The 19,158-nt window shown below is 48.1% G+C and overlaps 1 protein-coding gene across 2 annotated transcripts in view; it reads right to left on the bottom strand.

Moving 5' to 3' along the window:
• Positions 1-19,158, bottom strand: part of SPECC1 (sperm antigen with calponin homology and coiled-coil domains 1) — a 288,342-nt gene that overhangs the window by 178,709 nt on the left and 90,475 nt on the right. For both annotated transcript variants that reach the window (XM_041001555.1, XM_041001556.1), the window contains exon 3: positions 13,851-13,986. In XM_041001555.1, the coding sequence (XP_040857489.1) occupies positions 13,851-13,986 (136 nt within the window). The remainder of the gene's footprint in view (positions 1-13,850; positions 13,987-19,158) is intronic.

Below are 19,158 nucleotides of genomic sequence, written 5' to 3'. Positions count from 1 at the left end.
AAAGAAAGAGAGAAAGAAAGAAAACTAATGGGTCTCTTACATAAAAAGCTCTGAACATAATATTAACAATCTGAACTTAATACACACACACAGACACACAAATGTTCACTATACCCAAGTGAGGTTTAGTAGGTATAAGGGAGGAGTTTCTAAACTTGACATTGGAAGCACAATTCATGAAGGGGAAAGTTGATAAGCCAACCTTTTATCATCAAAACCAAAAAGCTCTGTTCTGTGAAAGACCCTGTTAACAACAATGAAAAGACAAAAATAGATACTGGGAGAAAATATTTGTCAATCACATATTCAACTAAAAGCACTAATACCTAGAACATAAAAAGAACACATGAGACTCAACTGTAGCCATGTTATACAACTAAAAAATGCACAAAATGCTTTTTTTTCACAGAACACATTATACAGAAAGTAGACACAGAGAGCTGTCCCATGTCATTAGTTGTTAAGGAAATACAAGTTAAAAGAATGGTATGGAAGAGTCTGCACACCTACCTCAAAGGTGAAACACACACACACACACACACACACACACACACACACACACCAGCAGTGACCACACTGAATGTGTCAAGGATGGTATCACTCCTACATTCTGGGTGGATATGCAGAATGAAACAGCCACACTGGGACCACAGTTGGGCAGATTCTTTAAAACAGGAGCATGTTGAGCTGCCACTTGAGAAACCAACAGCTCATATCAGAGTGCCCTTTTGAGCCCTGAAAGCACCACTTCGAATTCAGCTCCCTGCTAATGCTCCTGAGAGAGCAGCAGATGACAGCCCAAGCACTTGGATCCTAGCTGCTCACATGGCACAGGAGTTCCTGGCTCCTGGCTCCTGGCTCTGGCTCCTGGCTCCTGGCTCCTTGCTCTGACGCATGGCTCTGGCTCCTGGATCATTGCTCTGGCTCCTGGTTCCTGGATCCTTGCTCTGGCTCTGGCTCCTGGCTCCTTGCTCTGGCTCCTGGTTCCTGACTCCTGGTTCCTGGCTCTGGCTCCTGGCTCCTGGCTCCTGGTTCCTGGTTCCTGGCTCTGGCTCCTGGCTCCTGGCTCCTGGCTCCTGGCTCCTGGCTCTGGCTCCTGGCTCCTGGCTTCTGGCTCTGACTCCTGGCTCTGGCTCTTGGCTCCTGGTTCCTGGTTCCTGGCTCCTTGCTTTGGCTCCTGACTCCTGGCTCTTGGCTCCTGGCTCTGGCTCCAGGCTCCTGACTCCTGACCCCTGACTCCTGGCTCTTGGCTTCTGGCTCCTGGATCCTTGCTCTGGCCTGGACCCACACTGATGTTGTGGCCATCTGGGCATGAACCAGTAGATGGAAGATGGATGACTTTTCCTGTGTCTTTCCCCTTTCTCTCTGTCACTGAGCCTTTCAAATAAACAAATGTATTTTTAAAATATGAACATGCAACTTAACAAATAACCCAGCAATTACATTCCTGAATATCTTGCCCAGAGAAAATTTCCCACAAAATGTTCACATAAAAATGTGGACACGAATGTTTGTAACAGCTTTATCAGTAAAGCAAAAAGCAAAAAGTCTGGAAACAGCCCAGCCTCTGTAGGTGAACAGGTAAACAATTTGGCATATTCATGCCATGAAATACTACAAAGGAATGAAACAGGCACAAACTTGGGAAACAACCTGCACAGGTGCCCACAGAGTAAATGTGCAGTGAAGAAAAGCCCATACCCAGCGCTCACCTGCTCTATGGTTTCACCTTGATAACGTGCTTGAAGCTACAACGTGACAGACACGGAAGACACATGAGTGATTCTGCCAATGGTCCAAAGAGTGTGAGCCAGGGAAATAGGCGTGGTCCTAACACGCAGCCTGAGGAATGCTCGTGGTGATGGGCAGTGTCCCACAGCCGCACCTTACCTATGCCTGTGACACTGCATCACGGTGTCGCATAAACACTCTCACTGGGGCAACTGAATAAAAGTACAGGGAAACTTTATGTGGGTATTTATTTATTTATTTTTTTGGAACACTTTCATTATTTATTATTATTTCAAAGAGAGAAGCAGGCAGGTGGAGAGAGATCTTGGATCTGTTGACCCACTCCCTAAGCACCTTTAACAGCCCTGAGAGGTAGGGACCCAAACACCTGGGCCATCACTGAGATCCACCAGGCTGTGCAGGAGCAGGAAGCTGGACTGATGGCCAGGACTTGAACTGGGCACTCTGACACGGGATGCGGGTATGCAAAGTGGCAGTCTCACTGCTGCATCGAGCTTGCACCCTTACCACATTATTTCTTACAGCTGTATGTGAATATATGATAATTGCACAATGATAGACATATACAATATATGTAAATTTAAAATGATGATAGACGGGCCCGGCGCGGTGGCGCAGTCGTTAAGGTCCTCCTCGCCTTGCACGCCCAGGATCCCATATGGGCGCCAGTTCTAATCCCAGCAGCCCCGCTTCCCATCCAGCTCTCTGCCTGTGGCCCAGGAAAGCAGTCGAGGATGGCCCAAAGCTTTGGGACCCTGCACCCGCGTGGGAGACCCGGAAGAGGCTCCTGGCTTCGGATCGGCATAGGATCGGCTGTTGCGCTCACTTGGGGAGTGAATCATCGGATGGAAGATCTTCCTCTCTGTATATCTGCCTTTCCAATAAAAATGTAAAAAAATGATGATAGACATGTAAAATACATGCAAATTAAAATTGATGAAATAGCTCCAGACTTCATATTAACTTCAATGTACAGGATGAAGAAATCAATCTAAAAATGATATTCTTCAGGGTGGACCGCAGATAAAGCCACAGCCCGAAGTGCCAGCATCTCACTTGGGCACTGGTTCAAATCCACTTCTGATCCAACTCTGCAAATACACCTAGGAAGCAATGAACTATGGCCCAAGTCTTTGGCCTCTGCATGCCTGGGGGAGACCTGGAAGAAGCTCCAGGCTCCCAGCTTTGGAGCGGCCCAGCTCTAGCCATCGTGGTCATTTGGGAAGTGAACCAATGGAATAAGGATATCTTTCTCTTACTCTGCCTTACAAAGTAAATAAAAGATTTATACACTTTAAAGCACTTCTCCATATGCTTTTCATTTCTCAGATAAATTACAGCTGGCAAAGTAGTAGAGATGAGAAAATATTAAAATAGAACTTAGGGGAAAAAAAGCTAAGAGGAAAAAAAAAGAAATTTGACCTGACAAGATTCACGTATTACTGATAGAAAAATAAACAATGAAAATGAGCAATAAAATTATTGTCATCAAATACAAACCTAACAGGTCATCTAAAATCTGTGACACATGAACACCCTTTTCTAGGCTATTCAATGACCAATCAGAGAGCCGAGTGAGCAAACAGCGAGGCCACATTTGCACGCCGGCCCCATGCTTTGCGTGTCCCGGGTTTGCCCGTTTCCATTTCTTAGCTATCAGCAGGTGTAAAAGTGGAAAACCGCTGGTAATGGACTTGATGCAGAATCTAGCTCTGTTCTACAGAGAACCACCAGACAGCCCTCACCGAGTATTGTTATTTTACACTGATTTTTCTAGGAACGCAACTAACACACAGATCAACAGTCACACTTGCTTTTATTCAGAAGCTTACTCTGAATTCTCCGCAACCTAGGACACCAGGTCTTGACTTGGCTGAAACTGTTTTCCATTTGTTTCTTCTTTAGATTCTTGGCTTTTTTCCCGATACAATATTTAGATGGATGAATTCCATTGCCAGCTACTGAAGGGCATATCACAAAATCAGCATGCTAACCAAGGGCAACTGGAACACCAGGTTGTGACCTCAGCAGTGGGCACGTTAGAGAGAACATTCAGGTACTCCTAGGAGCTTGACCGTGTCCCTCTGGAAGGCCACACAAGGGAAATCACCATGGCCAGCTGAGATCAACGACCCAAGCCATGGCCAATTCCAAGGTCAGTCACACAAGCAGAAAGAATCAACAAAGCCAGCCTAGGGGTGCCACCAAAGTAACAACAACAAAATCCCCCAAATCGCAAAACTATCTCTCAGGCTCAGCGTCTCCCCCATTCTCACCCTCTCCCACCTGACCTAATAGCCACACTCTCTCCAGTGGAATCCACATTTCAACTTCCAGTTCTAGAAAAACCCGAGCTGCAAAGAGAAATTGCTGGATCTATCTGGAAAGTTCTGGCACTTCATAAAAGTGGAATCTGAGGATTCCAAGTAAATACACTCCTGCGATACGAAGCTATTAGAGGAAGTAGGAAGTTTTAGAAAACAATTTGTATTCTCAGTGAAATTCAGGAAGATTTGATAGTAAGAAAACAGAGCAAGTCATAACAAAAAAATTTGAAATCAAAGAAATCGGACGAACGATAAAAAACATAGCAGTTGCAGTAAAGAAACGCAAAGCACACTGGGTGATTTTAAAAAGTCAGGGGACGATGAAGGTGACCACAAGTGTCTAAGAAAATATGTGACACGGAACAAATCGTGTCCCCAGGAGACCGAATACATACACAGTTTAATTTCCTGAAAGAGACTTCAGCGTAAAAAAAAAAGGGGGTGGGGTGGGGAGGAAGCCATAATCAAAGCAATAATAAGATGCCTGGAAGGCATTTGATAAAAATCCATCGCTCAATCCAACCCTAAGCACAATAGGAAGAGAAGGGATTTGACATGCAATCTCCTGCAATATATTTAATGGTGAAGTGCCAACTGCCTCGCAGCAAAGTATCACTGCTATTTAACGCAACACAGGTCACACACTTTTAAAACAGCAGGAGCCAGAAATACTGAGAGCAGTGGGAGAGACACAAGGCATTTTCATCAGCAGCCAACCTCATTGTCCACTCGGAGAACCCGTGGGAGCCAACTGAAAATCCTTAACACTAAGGAGAGAGACTCCTAAAGACGTGAACCATTGCTAATTAAATATTTAAAAACTACCTAATTTTAAAAAATTATAATGAGAAATCTGGATAGGAGTTGGCTCCCAAACTCTTGTTAGACATTTAAACCCCAAAGTCAACAGTAACAAGAGGATGGAGGCTTCATTCAATTACATTGTCTAGGAAGTGTCCTAGGAGGTCCCTGAGGTCATCGGAGGGTGTCCTTGCAAGCTGGTTCTCACCAGAGGGCCGGTTACAGAGCGTTGGCTTGGACCCATATTCTGGCTTCTCTGCACACACGCCACCACGGCCCTCTTCCTGCCTCACCAGACACCTGAGGTCCTCCTGGCCCAGACCATGCACCCGTTTTCTTCACAAGCAGTTGTTTCAGCTCTTTAGTTATAGTGTCGCAAAGCTAAGAAAGCCCTTGAGTGAGGAGACAGTCTATCTCCACACAATGGAATATTATTTAAGTTTAAAGGGAGCCAGTTAAGAAGCTGCTTGGGAAACGTGTGTCCTGTATGAGAGTATCTGGGTTCAAGCCCTCATGCTACTCCTGGTAAAGTGAACTCTGCGAGGCAATAGGTGATGGCTCAAGTTCTTGGGTTGCTATTATCCATGTGGGAAAACCTGCCCTGGGCTCTGGGTTGCTGGCTTCAAGCAGACCCAGCCCTTGCGCAGGCAACCAGCAGAGAGGAGACCGCTGTCTGTCTCTTTGTCTTTCGAAATAAATACAAATTGTTAAGAAGGAAAGAAATGTTTGAAAGTCTCACATGGATGGACCCTGGGGGACATGACGCTAAGTGACAAACACAGCACAAATACTGTATGATCTGTCTCACTCCAGAAAGGTCTGGAAGGAGGGCTGTCATTCAATGGGTACGAAGATTCAATAATGTAAGACAAGTAAGTTCTGCTCATCTGCTGTGTCACAGTGTGCCTGCAGTCAGGCAGACAGCATTTACACTTCAGTTTTACTAAGGCACACACACACACACACACACACACACACACACATCAAGGCACAGTAGCTCAACAGGCTAACCTTCCACCTGCTAGCACTGGCATTCCATAATGATGCTGGTTCTTGTCCTGGCTGCTCCACTTCACATTCAGCTCCTTGCTTATGGCCTAGGAAAGCGGTCAAGGACAACTCAAGTCCTTGGGATCCCACTTGGGAGACCCAGAAGAAGCTCCTGGCTCCTGGTTCAGGATCAGCTCAGCTCTGGCTATTGCAGCCAGCTGAGGAGTGAACAGATGGGAGACCTCTCTGTCTCTCTCCTTTCTCTGTAAAAAAAAAAAAAAAAAAAATCTGCCTTTCGAATACAAATAAATACATCTTCTTAAAAAGAAAATGAATGAAATGTAGAAGAAAATGAAAAATTAAAATGCCGAGTCTGAAATGATAGTTATTTCAACACAAAATCTATTCGCTAACAAATGGTCCTTCTGACATAACAAGAACCACCACAGATTTGTTGCTGGCGTTCTGTGATTCTGCAAGCTCTCATCTACAGACAGACCCAGGCCTGAGCCCCCCATCTGCTCCCCACCTCCCCTCAGCGCTTAGCGCGTCCACAGAGCTCTCTCTATGGAGCCCACCCTACACACTGAGCCATCCCGGAATGGCTACCTCACCTGTGCTCCACCCTCAGCACTGCCTTTTCAAGCATGCTTCTCATCGCACCTGAACCCCCGCATGAGGGGTGCCACGTGTGTCCCCCAACCCAGCGTCACTTTCCCCTCAGTTCTCAGCAGACACTGTCGGCTGTGAAGTTCATGTGCCATGCCCGCCCTCAGAGCCCAGCACCTGCTGGCTACTGACCCACCTGTCTCAACTCACAGTGCCCCTCTTCCCGTGGCACTGAGGACTCCCCCAGTCAGGCCTCAGTCCCCTGAACTCTAAAATGGGAATCATAATGATACTACAGATGCTCTTCCACTGAGAATGTCATGATAAAAAAAAATTAATAATTCATCGTGATCTGAACATACCATGAGCGGAAGAGGCACCTTGCACCATCAGCCCTAACCACACACCCTGGCTCAGCGACACGGCACGTGGCAGGGCGCTGGTGGTTTCCCCTTGTGACCGCATTTGCCACTGCCCAGTTTCACCAGAGAGCTCTGGGCTGCATTAGTGGTCCGGGAAAGGATTATGTGGAAAGTTCGCAATATGGTTCCTACAGAATGTGTATCGCTTTTACAGCAACATAGAGATGGCAGGTTAAGTTAAGCCAGTGTGGAACACGGGCTGCAGCAGCCATTCCAGCCAGCTACCTATCGGCCAACTATGTCGGCCCTTCTATAAAGTTCCAGGAACACAGGGCTCTTTGTTCTGGTCAATGCTGTTTCTCTTCTGCCCAGCACAGTGCTGGGTGCACAGCAGGTGCTCAAAGCCGCTGACCCCTCTGCGGGATGTGGCACTGGCAAGGAAGGCCACAGCAGTGCTTTGGACAAGACTGCCACCTGGTGGCTGCACTGCATCAGTGCTCTGCGAGGAAGTTTTCCCTGACATTCCATTTGACCTTGAGACAAGCGAGTCAAGGGGCAGGTAGGAACTACTTTTGGCTGCTCACAAGGAAGCCTCCTCCTCTGAAGCCTATTAGGCAAGCCTTCGCACCTCAGGGAGCAAAGAATGAGAACAGGGCCGTGACTCAGAAAGCAAATTCATTAAAAAGAGTAAACACCCAGCAGGGTGTGGGGATACAAAAGACGGACTTATCCAAAGCCAGGCATCCTGACCTGGACGAAGAGTCATTATCTAGGAATGGTGCTGCGGTACAGCATGTTAAGGTCCCGCCTGCCACCATTGGCATTCCGTATCAGAGCGACAATGTGACTCTAAGTTGCTCCCTGTTTGATCCAGCCCCTTGGGAATGGCCTGGGGACGCTGCAGAAAATGGCTCGAGAGGTTGGGCCCCGCCAGCCACGTGGGAGACTCAGACGCAGCTCTGGCTGTTAAGCCTGGTCATTGCGATGTTTGGGGAATAAACCGGCAGATGGAAGATCTCTCTCTCTCTCTGTAACTGCCTCACAGTAAATATATTAGCTATATCATGCTGCTGCAAAGGCTGCATGAGCAGGAAGTGAGCTTACAGCCTGGAGAGGCTGTGAGAGGACGGGTGGGTGGCAGGGCTCAAACGTGGTGGCAGATGCCCGTTCGTGACCTTCTGGAAGCCCTACTCGTCACTGTTGAGGTAAACTTGGGAAGAGTCCCAGGGGACAGCAGAGGCCTGGGCACCCAGCAAAGAACAGGGCTTCCAGAAGGTTCGTGTTTGCTGACTCCAGCAGTAGATGGGAGCCGGGACTTGAACTGGTGCCCACGTGTGATGTCAGAGCCACAGAGGCAGTATTAGCCCTGAGAATCACAATCTTCATACGTTTAGCATGGGTTCTTAAAAAAAATGAAGAAATACTACTGCACAGTCTATTTTCCCCACTTAGTAATATAATTTGGAGATATTTTCCTATTTAGTATGAAGAGTCTTCACCATGTCATGAAAAAAATGATGCATGGATTTAAAATATACATATTTTTGCATCTAATTAGCTTTTCTTTTGATTTTACTTTTCCATGTTTTTTTTTTTCAGGTTTTTTTTTGTTTGTTTTTCATTAAATCTGAAAGGAAAAGGATAACAGGAGAGGTAGAAAGGGAGAAAAAGAGGTGGAGAGACAGAGAGAGAGAGAGAGAGAGAGAAGCTAATACTGGTCCATCCCCCCAGAGGCCTGCGACAGTAGGGATGCGTCAGGCCAACTGGGAACCCAGAATTCAATCTGGATCTCTCACCTGAGTGGCAGGGACCCAAGTGCTTGAGTGACTCATTATCTGCTCCCTCCCAGGTACACACTGGGGAGAAACATGATTAGAAGTGGAGGAGCTGGGACTTGAACCTGGCACGCCAATACAGGATGCAGACAACCCAGAGAGCAGCTTAATGGCTGTGCCCAAGTGGCTCCCCTCCTCAAACTTCCTTACCTTCACACGCTAACGCTCTTGTGTCCACTGTTCTTTTTTAAGGATTTATTTATTTTTATTGGAAAGTCAGATATACAGAGAGGAGAGACAGCAAGGAAGGTCTTCCATCTGATGATTCACTCCCCAAGTAGCTGCACTGGCTGGTGCTGAACCGATCCAAAGCCAGGAGCCAGGAGCTTCTTCCCGGTCTCCTATGTGGGCGCAGGGTCCCAAGGCTTTGGGCCGTCCTCGACTGCTTTCCCAGGACACAAGCAGGGAGCTGGATGGGAAGCGGGGCAGTCGGGACACAAACTGGCACCCATACAGGATTCCGGTGTGTGAAAGATGAGGACTTTAGCTGCTGGGCTACCACGCTGGGCCCTGTGTCCATTTTTCATGGCTGCACCAATTTCAGTTTTCCAAAAAAAAAAAATCTCGCTGTTCAACCCACTCATACACTTCAGATGTACCTAAGATTTTACTATCATAAATAAAGGGGCAGTGAAACTCCTTCCACATACATTCTGGCATCATTTCTCAAGTAAATCAGTAATGATGAGTGTGAAACAGCAGAAACGCTTGGACAAGGATTACAGATCCTTACAATCCAGGTAAAAGATGCCAGATTTTCCTTGCACGTCCATCATGTGTGCTGTGCTGGCTCCTCACGTTCTTAACAGCACCAGAAACCATTTTTGCTAATCCGTTCTGGGGAATCACATATCTAATGATTGGGTTTTGACTGGTTTATTTGAAAGGCAGAGAGAGAGAGAGAGAGAGAGAGACCTCCCACATGGCCACACAGCTAGGGTTGGGCCAGGCCAGAGACGGCAGCCAGGAACTCAAGCCAAGTTTCCCACGTGGGTGGAAGCGATCCCACGAGGCCAAGTGCCTGGCTCTGCTTTCATCTCTGTATCTTTAACCAGAAGTAAGGCTTTGCATCTTCCTGCTGCCATCGACCCATCCTGCTTGTGAGAGCTACACGTTTCCACTGTAGTATTATTTTTCTTCTTCATTTTTACACACTGTTTGTCAATAAGTCCTTGGTTGTAGGTATTTCAAACACCTTCCTCTTTTGTGCAAAGCAGGTTTAAAGAACATTCATGCAATGGCATTGTTCATCTTTCATGCCTTCTAAAGCGTGTGTTCCTACGCGGAAAGGGCCCGCCAAGACAGCTAATTAATCCTCAGATGTTTTCTCTTTATACCTTGATAGTTTCATTTTTTAGCACTCGAGTCTTTAATCCATGTAGATTTTCTTTTTTTAAGCTAATGATCTTTAACTTTTTTTTTTTTTTAATCTGTGGGGTTGGTGGTAGCAGAGCGAGGCAGGCTCTCGCTCGAGACGCCAGCCACCCACATCAGAGCACTGGTGTGGGTCTTGCGGCTCTGCTTCTGATTTTGCTCCTGGGAAGAGGAAGACGGAGCAGCACTTGGGCCCCTGCCTCTTGCACGGGGAGTCCAGGATGGAATTGCACGTTCCTGGCTTTGACCCCGAGCCTGGTCCAGGCTTGAGTGTTGAGGTCATTTGGAGATTTGGAGAGTAGGCCAGCAGATGGAAGATCTTTTTTTCTCTCTCTCTCTCTGTCTCTCTTCCTCTGCCTTTCAAGTAAAAAGCAAATCTTAAAAATCAAATATATATGTTTCTATGTATGTGTTTGAGATCCAGCATGCTGCTTCACTCCCTGTGTGCCTACAATAGTTGAGGCTGGGTCCTTAAGTGTTTACAACAGCTGGGGCTCAGCCAGGGCCAGAACCAGGAGGAAGGAACTCAAGGTCTACACGTATCTTAGCAGGAGGATCGGGGCAAGAGAGCTGGAGCAGGGACTCAAGCACAGATACTCTGAGATGCAGGCTTTGTGTGTGTGTGTGTGTGTGGGGGGGAGCTTTATTTATTTGAAAGGCAGAATTAGAGAATCTTCCACCGCCTGGTTCACTCCCAGATGGTCACAAAACTAGGAAGCCGGAACTCCATCCGACAGAAGTTTGACCCACCTCACCACACTACGGTTTCAGGATGCAGGCAGCTTAATCAGCGTCACCTGTTAGGCGACACACCAGCCCTGGGATTGGCAAAGAAGTGCACACCGTGGGCCTTGGAAGCTGCTCAGTAGCATTGCCGGCCTCGGCCACTAGGTGTCAGTAACGCCTTCCAGTGGTAGGAAGCCAACCGCGTCCCCTGTTGCCTGGGTTGGAGGGCTGGGGTCCAAACCTGGCACGCCGCGCCCCCCTCACTCCTGAGAACCACTGTCTCACACACACTGTGGTTTCATTCACGCTTCCACCCCGCTCCCAACTGTATTTGAAATGAGAGACAAATGAATGGATAATTTAGACACTTTTGTTCCATTGAATCTTATGCTTTTAAATCTGACCTTAATTGTATTTTATCTTTCTATTCCAAATGGTATACACACTTGTCTTTCAAAAGTATTTTATGATTTTTTTTTTTGTAATACAGTATCTTGGTCTACTTCTGGCTCCTATATCTTTTTCATTACATTAGAAAGGAGACCATTGAACTGTCACTGAGAAGAAAGCTGCTGATATGCCATATTTTTCAGTTAGCCATACACAAAATTATTATTGTCCTGAAAAGATATTCGGGATGTTTGACATTTCTTAACAATGACACAAAATTCAGCGCATTTGAGGCATGCGATGGTGCTACGTGTCTAGAGTCACCATTTTATTCCACTTCTAGCATTTATATGCTTTTTTTAAAGGTTTATTAATTTTTTTATTGGAAAGTCAGACACAGAGAGGAGGAGAGGCAGAGAAGAAGACGCTCCGTTCGGTGGTTCACTCCCCAAGTGGCTGCACCGGCCGGAGCTGAGCAGATCCGAAGCCAGGAGCCTCTTATGGGTCTCCCAAACAGGTGCAGGGTCCCAAGGCTTTGGGCCGTCCTCGACTGCTTTCCCAGGCCACAGGCAGGGAGCTGGATGGGAAGCGGGACTGCCGGGATTAGAACCTGTGCCCACATGGGATCCTGGCACATGCAAAGCGAGGATTTTAAGCTACTAGGCTACCACGTTGGGCCCTATTTTATATATTTTTATCTCTGTCTCTTGTCTAATGGCCTTGGGTAATACTTGAGGAAATTTTGCATAACAGTGGTGATTTTTTTTTTCTTAAGACTTATTTGAAAGACCACTGGATGCAGGGTCCTTCTATTGCTTTTCCAGGTGCAGTAGCAGGGAGCTGGACTGGAAGTGGGGCAGCGGGGACTTGGACCAGTGCCTACATGGGATGGTAACATCATTGCACCATCATGCCAGTCACAGACCTAAGCCATGCTTGACTGATGCGAACACTCCTAGGGTGTCACCATTAAACACGATGCTACCTTTGATTTGAAAGACTACACACATTTTCTATCATCCAAGAAATCTTCAGATTTTTATAGTCTACTGAGAGCTTGCTGATAAAGCGGGAAGTGTTTATTTGTGTCAAATGCAGCATCCATATCAATTAAAACAAACGTGGTTTTCTTTGGCCTATTAGCAGTACAGGATAGATTATGTTGCTAGATTTCCTGATACTTTTCAATTCTTGGGTGGCGTAAATCCACTTGGTTACGATGTGCTTTACTAATTATCTTAATAGCTTCGTTAGTATTTGTTAGTATCTCACATATTTGCATCAATAACTGAAGGTTAAATCAGTCTGTGGGTTTTAAAAAAATACTCGTTCATTTTATTATATGAAAGAGTGGACACAGAGAGAGACACAAAGAGAACAAGAGAGATTCAGTCTGCTAGTTCACTCCCCAAATGCCTGCAACACCCCCAGACGGGGCCAGCGTAAGCTGGAGCTGGAACCTCGATCCAGCAAGGACCCCGAGTCAGTCCCACCACCTGCTAGGGTCCGGCAGGAATCAGAGTCAGAACCTGGAATGGGAATCAAACCCAGGTTCTCCAGCATGGGATGTGAGCATCTTAACCACTAGGTCGCTCCCTGGAGTTCATCCATAAAACAGTAAAACCAGTACATAGGAACAGACAGTGGCCCCATATAACCACTTATGGCCACACAGAACCTTCACAGATGCAACTTCTGAAAACTGAACAAATTCAAAATATATCTTTGGAAAGGCAGAGTGCGATGTTTTATGAAAGGTACAGATATCCATATAAAACATTTCGATGCCTATTAGATATTAGTAATGATATATTTTTCGCTATTTTCTCATCTTAAGCAATTCAGGAATACACTGACAGCTTGGAAGTCAGACCATGGAAAAGCCTGGCTCCTCAGCTATAAGCTCAAAATAAGAACGACATGAATTATTTGAAGGGCCAGTGTTACGCTGTGGCCTGTGAGGTTAGCGTCCCTTTTGGAGCTCCAGTTTGACTGAGTCTTGCCTGCGCTGCTTCCAATCCAGCTCTCCGCTCACGGGCCTGGGAAGGCAGTGAAGATGGCCCAGGGACGTGTGGGAGACGAGGATAGAGTTTCTGAGTTGTACTTCTAGCCTGGCCCAGCCCTCCCAGTAATTCTTTAAAATAAATAAAATAGATCTTTAACAAAAAAATCTGAATTGTTTAGTCATCTGTGTTTCCTAGGCACTGAACTCACATATAGAATGGTTTAAGAACCCGCTTCTGATCCTCAAAGCATGAGTGACCCTGAGAAAGTCCACAGGTTTCAATGGCCACGGCCACCTGAGTGTCGGCCCGGTCACCAGGGCTGAGAGCAGGGAGGACTTTTCCATTCTCCCTAGGAGTCAAGACAGATCCTGCACCCTGCCTCCTCTGCCAGGGACCCATAGAGTTCACCTGTCTGCCTAACATATTTCACATCAGGGTGGCCCTGGAACCCTCTGGAACATCCACTGCCCTGCCTGGATATCAAAAGAGACACACACACACACAGTGGGACGGAGGGCAGCCAATCACAACACTGGGTCCTCATCACCTTGTTTCTCATCTGCCTCCGCTCCCTCTAGAATGTGCCTCACACTGGTCCTGGCCGGGGAAGGGCTCCACAGCATCCGATGAGGGGGCAGGGAGGGAGAGCGGATCGCTGGGGCGCCTTGGCCGGCCTACCTGGGTGGCTCCTCAGCCGGCTCTCGGCCAGCTCCGAGATGGCTCCGGACGTCGCGGTCTTCTTCAGTCTAACGGCCCCAGAAGTGCTGCCTCCTGCTGGCTTGTTGAGCATGTCCTCGCTACTGGCTCTCTTGAGCTGAGAGAGAGAGAGAGAGAGAGAGAGAGAGATAAAGAGACAAGCTTCCAGCAGGGAGTGCTGCCAGCCCACCAAGCCTTGGCACAGCCCTCTCCCCCTGTGCCCAATGGTTAAGACATGACAGTGGCCCTAGGGGCACCATGGGACTGTGTGCTGAAAAAAAGTGGTAAATCTGGACAAACATGTTCCTGCCATGAACATGTCTGGGAGCGAACGGAACTATATCGGAACACGCTTCAAGGATATGACCCAAGACCCCCAGTGGGTTGCCTGAAACAAGCTAGCCCCGAGCTCTGCATATGCCACGTGGATACCGACAATCAAGTTTAATTTATAAATGAGGCACCGTAAGAGATCATCATCAATAGGAGAATCATAACAAAATTGTGCAAATGTAGTCCCCCCTTTCCTTACTGCCCTCAGAGAAGAGCTGATTCAGGGCCTGCATGAGCTGATCCAGTGAGCTGAACGGTGCAGGCACTGCGTCCTAGCAGTGGTGGCTAAGTGAGGGTTGCTTGCACACACTAACACAATGCTATGTCAATGGTGAATCTGGTAACCAAGTGACTGACGCGTGGGGAGCATCTGCAGCGTGAGACCCGGGACCCAGCAATGATGCACATCCCAGCTGGGGCAGAGACGGAAACTTGCCCCTGAATGTTTTCGGACCGGGGTGGATCACAAGTAAATGAAATGGTGGAAAGCGAAACTGTGGGTAAGAGGAGACTCCTGTAACGAGTTTCGAAAGAAGTCTGCTTTCTTGGTGCGAGGAAGGGTGGGGGAAGAATGAGAGCTGTTAAAGAGAACCGTGAGGTGCATGCCGGCAGAGAGAAGCGACGCCCACAGGCAGGTTTGATGACGTCTGTGAGGACAGAGTGCTTGAAGGCGAGCACTCAGCGTGTCATCTCACATTGAGAAGTATGCTTCAGACACGCTCAAAGGCGTCTGAAATTTAGTGTATTTATTTGCACCGTAGAGAGACACAGAGAGAAGGAGAGACACAAAGAGAGAGATCTTCCATTTACCGGTCCCCTCCCACCCCGCCACATGGCTGTGATGGTTGGGGCTGAGCCAGGCCAGAGCCAGGAGCCGGAAACGATAACCAGGTCTCCCCCCACAAGTGGCAGAAGCTCAAGTTCATGGGCATCTTCAGCTGCTCTCCTTAGGGGCGTGGACGAGGAGCGGAGCAGGCAGGATGGGGACTGGCAGTTCTAGGCTGAGGCTTAACTGGCTGCAACACAGTGCATGCCCCTGAAAACTTTCTTGGAGGCCAGAAAAAAAAACCACAGTCAGCAGATGGTAGAAAGACAGGCGTGTGTGTGTGTGTGTGTGTGAGATCTTCCCCGTCATGAGAAGGGTAGGACAAAGTGTTGAGAGGCAGCAAAGTCTGAGAAGCAGGACTGCAAAACGAGCAGACATTCCTGGCCCAGGCAGATCACAGTCAGAGTAAACAGAGAAAACCCATAAAGAAAACCCTCTCGGCCACACTGAAGTCTTCACTATGGCTTCAATCTACTCTGTCCCCCCAGGCGTGGGCGCTGGAAGTTTGGTCCCCATTGTAACGACGCTAACAGGTGATGGGACCTTGAAGAGGTGAAAGGGCCTGGTGGGAGGCGGGCTGGTCCAGACCCGTCCTGTAAAGGGATTACTGCTGGTCTCACAGGAATAGACCAGCTTCCACGAGAGTGCGTTGTCCTGAAACGGGAAGGCAAGGTCCTCCCATGGTCTGCTTGTCTGCTCCGACATGTGCCCCTGCTGCGCCTCGCCAGCTGTCTCCCCACAGCCGGACTCCGGCATCATGCTGTTTGGAACCGAGCAGTCATTGTATCTCTCCTTTCTTTACAACATAACCAGCATCAGGTAGTCTGTTGTGGTTAACACAAAAGGACAAAATCAATCTGCAGAATACTCCATAAGATCAGGAACAAGTGCCAGAAGACTGGAGACAGGCAGATGCTCAGAGCCATTACTAACACCTCTGTATTAAAAACAGCATGGGGCCCGGTGCAGTGACCTAGTGGCTGAGGTCCTTGCCTCGAATGCGCCAGGATCCCATATGGGTGCCGGTTCTGATCCCGGCAGCTCCACTTCCCGTCCAGCTCCCTGCTTGTGGCCTGGGAAAGCAGTGGACGACGGCCCAAAGCCTTGGGACCCTGTACTCGTGTGGGAGACCCGGAAGAGTTTCCTGGTTCCTGGCTTCGGATTGGTGCAGCGCCAGCTGTTGCGCTCACTTGGGGCACGTGTAAGGCGTGTAAGGTGACAACTTTAACCACTACGCTATCGCGCCGGCCCAAGGTGTAGGATTTTTAAAGTTTCTTTATTCTTTTTTTCTTGAAAGGCACAGAGAGACTGAGAGGGTGAGTGAGAACTTCCATTCTCTGGTTCATTCCCCTAAAGCCTACCACAGCTGGGGCTGGGTCAGTTCAAGGTCAGCAGCCAGGACTCTTCCTGGCTCACTCACATGGGTGGCAGGAACCCCCAAGCAAGTCCTCGGGTTACCATCTGCTGATTCTTAAGTGTGTATTAGCAGAAAGCTGGAACAGAGGTAGAGCTGAGAGTCAGTGTGAGGGCACCCCAAGTGGTGGCTTAACCCACTGTACCAAATGCCCACCCCTACACAGCTATAGCTTTATGTTAAAAAGAAAAAAACCCGCATTAAGTGGGGGCAGCATTTGTTCTAGAAGATGCCCACATCGCATATCACATGCTTGTGTTTAAGCTGCAGCTCTGCTCCCAATTCCAGCTCCCTGTGCAGGCAGGTCCTAGGAGGCGGCAGGTAATACTGCAAGTGGTTCGGTCTCTGCCACTCACACAAGAGTCCTGGATTTTGTTCCCAGTTCATGGCTTTGGGCCAACCCAGTCGTGGCCACTGTGGGCATCTGGGGAGGGAACCAGTGCATGGAAGCTCTGTGTGAGTCTGCCCAAGAAAAACGTACATGTGCTATACAGCCAAGATCAAGACTTGACCTATATAAAGCGTGTCGTGCTTTGGGAAATAAGAAAAGGAAATTTGCGGTTGGGGAAGTTGCCATGCAAGCAAAGCCCTGGGCTAATTCCTCCAAAGGTTGGGCTGCTTTTCAAAAAATAGGTTTTTATTGAAAAGAAATGCTTTCATTGTAGTTAAAGCAAGCATAGCATATAGCTTACCGTCTAAACCACGCAATTCAGTGGCTTTAATACATTTGCTAGGTTATACGGCCATCACTTCCATCAACTTCCAGAAAATCTTCATCATTCAGATGAGAACCTGACTCATTACACACTAACTCCCTCTGCCTTTTATGAAGAGGGATGCTGGCACAAGCCATAGCATCAGCCAAGAGATTCTGGTCCATATTTCAAATGAATTGTTCATTTCTAAACAAATCATTAATATTAAAATGATGCTTCCGGTTACTCAATGTTAGCGTGACCACATTTTCTGGATGATGGCATAGCCCCCTGCTTTAGCACTGGACCACATCCATCCCTAAGACTGATTTATTTTCATGTTTTAAAATCTATTTACGGGCCCGGCGCGGTGACGCAAGTGGTTAAAGGTCCTCGCCTTGCACGCCCGGGATCCCATATGGGCGCCGGTTCTAATCCCGGCAGCCCTGCTTCCCTTCCAGCTCCCTGCCTGTGGCCCGGGAAGGCAGTCGAGGATGGCCCAAAGCTTTGGGAACCTGCACCCATGTGGGAGACCCGGAAGAGGCTCCTGGCTTCGGATCGGCATAGTATCAGCCCGTTGCGCTCACTTGGGGAGTGAATCATCGGACGGAAGATCTTCCTCTCTGTCTCTCCTCTCTGTATATCCGCCTTTCCAATTAAAAAAATAATAAAAATAAATCTTTAAAATCTATTTACTTGAAAAGCAGGTGACACACAGAGACAGAAAGATAGATAGATAGATAGATAGATAGATAGATAGATAGATAGATAAAGAAAGAGAGAGAGAAAGAAATGTGTTCCAATCTTTTCATCTGCTGAGCCACTCCTTGAATTACTGCAATGGCCAGGCTGGACCAGACTGAAACTGGAAACCAGGAATGCGATCCAGGTCTCCTACACGTGTGCAGGGGCCCAAGCACTTGGACCATCTCCTGCTGTCTTTCCAGGCTCATTAGCAGGGAACTGAATCAGAAGCGGAGCAGCTGGGACTCAAACTGGTACTCTCAACCAGTTATTACTGATAGTGGCTTAACCCATGGCACGATGACACTGGCCTCACCACTGCCCTTTTCACTGAGACCCTGTAGTTGTCTTGCCATCTCCTATTTTGCAAAAAGAGGGTCCCTTTATGCAAACCCATCAACCCCTATAACTGCTGCAGTGTGTGTTTAACCCTACATGACGACAGTGGATCATGTCGGCAGCTTCTTCGTAATAGGCAACAAACAGACTCCCTAAACGATCATAATTTACTCTGCCAAGAAGCATGCCCAGGTGCTTCTCCCAAGTTCCCTGAGGAGAATCAGTTCTCATTTTAGGCTCTGGAAATTCCCTGGATGACTCTTAAAATGGAGAGGCAGGATCCCTCTAGCCAAGGTTATACACACGAGGTTCTGTTCTTCCTCCCTCTGATTCTGTGATCTGGCTAGAAATGGCAACTTGACTCAAAGTGCAGAATGACTAGGTTTACCTCAAAAGGCCCAGAGAGCAAGGGCTCAGTACACAACCCAGAACAACCCAGAACAGCCCAGAACAGCCCAGAACAGCACCTGGCTCTTCCGTTTCCCTCTCTCATCACCATCACCCTGGCACATGCCAGCAAGCAGAGCTTGCCCACACCCTTCCATAGGAAACAGTCGCTGGAGACACACGGTCTTGGTCAGGCGATGGCCAGCAGTGGTAAGATTTACCTCTGGGACCCTGTGGGCTGGCCAGGCAGGGCACCACAGGAGGCACCAGCGATGATAAGAACAACAGGGGTTGGGGCCCGGCGTGGTGGCGCAGTGGTTAAGGTCCTCGCCTTGCACGCCCGGGATCCCATATGGGCACTGGTTCTATCCCAGCAGCCCCACTTCCCTTCCAGTTCCCTGCCTGTGGCCCAGGAAAGCAGTCGAGGACGGCCCAAAGCTTTGGGACCCTGTACCCACGTGGGATACCCGGAAGAGGCTCCTGGCTTCGGATCAGCATAATATTGGCTGTTGTGCTCACTTGGGGAGTGAATCATCGGACAGAAGATCTTCC

This window comes from Ochotona curzoniae, unplaced genomic scaffold (assembly GCF_017591425.1).
Source record: "Ochotona curzoniae isolate NIBS_2020 unplaced genomic scaffold, NIBS_Ocur_1.0 scaffold_2453, whole genome shotgun sequence".
Lineage (NCBI taxonomy): Eukaryota > Metazoa > Chordata > Mammalia > Lagomorpha > Ochotonidae > Ochotona > Ochotona curzoniae.
Note: the sequence above shows the minus strand (reverse complement) of the source record. Positions and strands in the feature narration are given on the sequence as shown.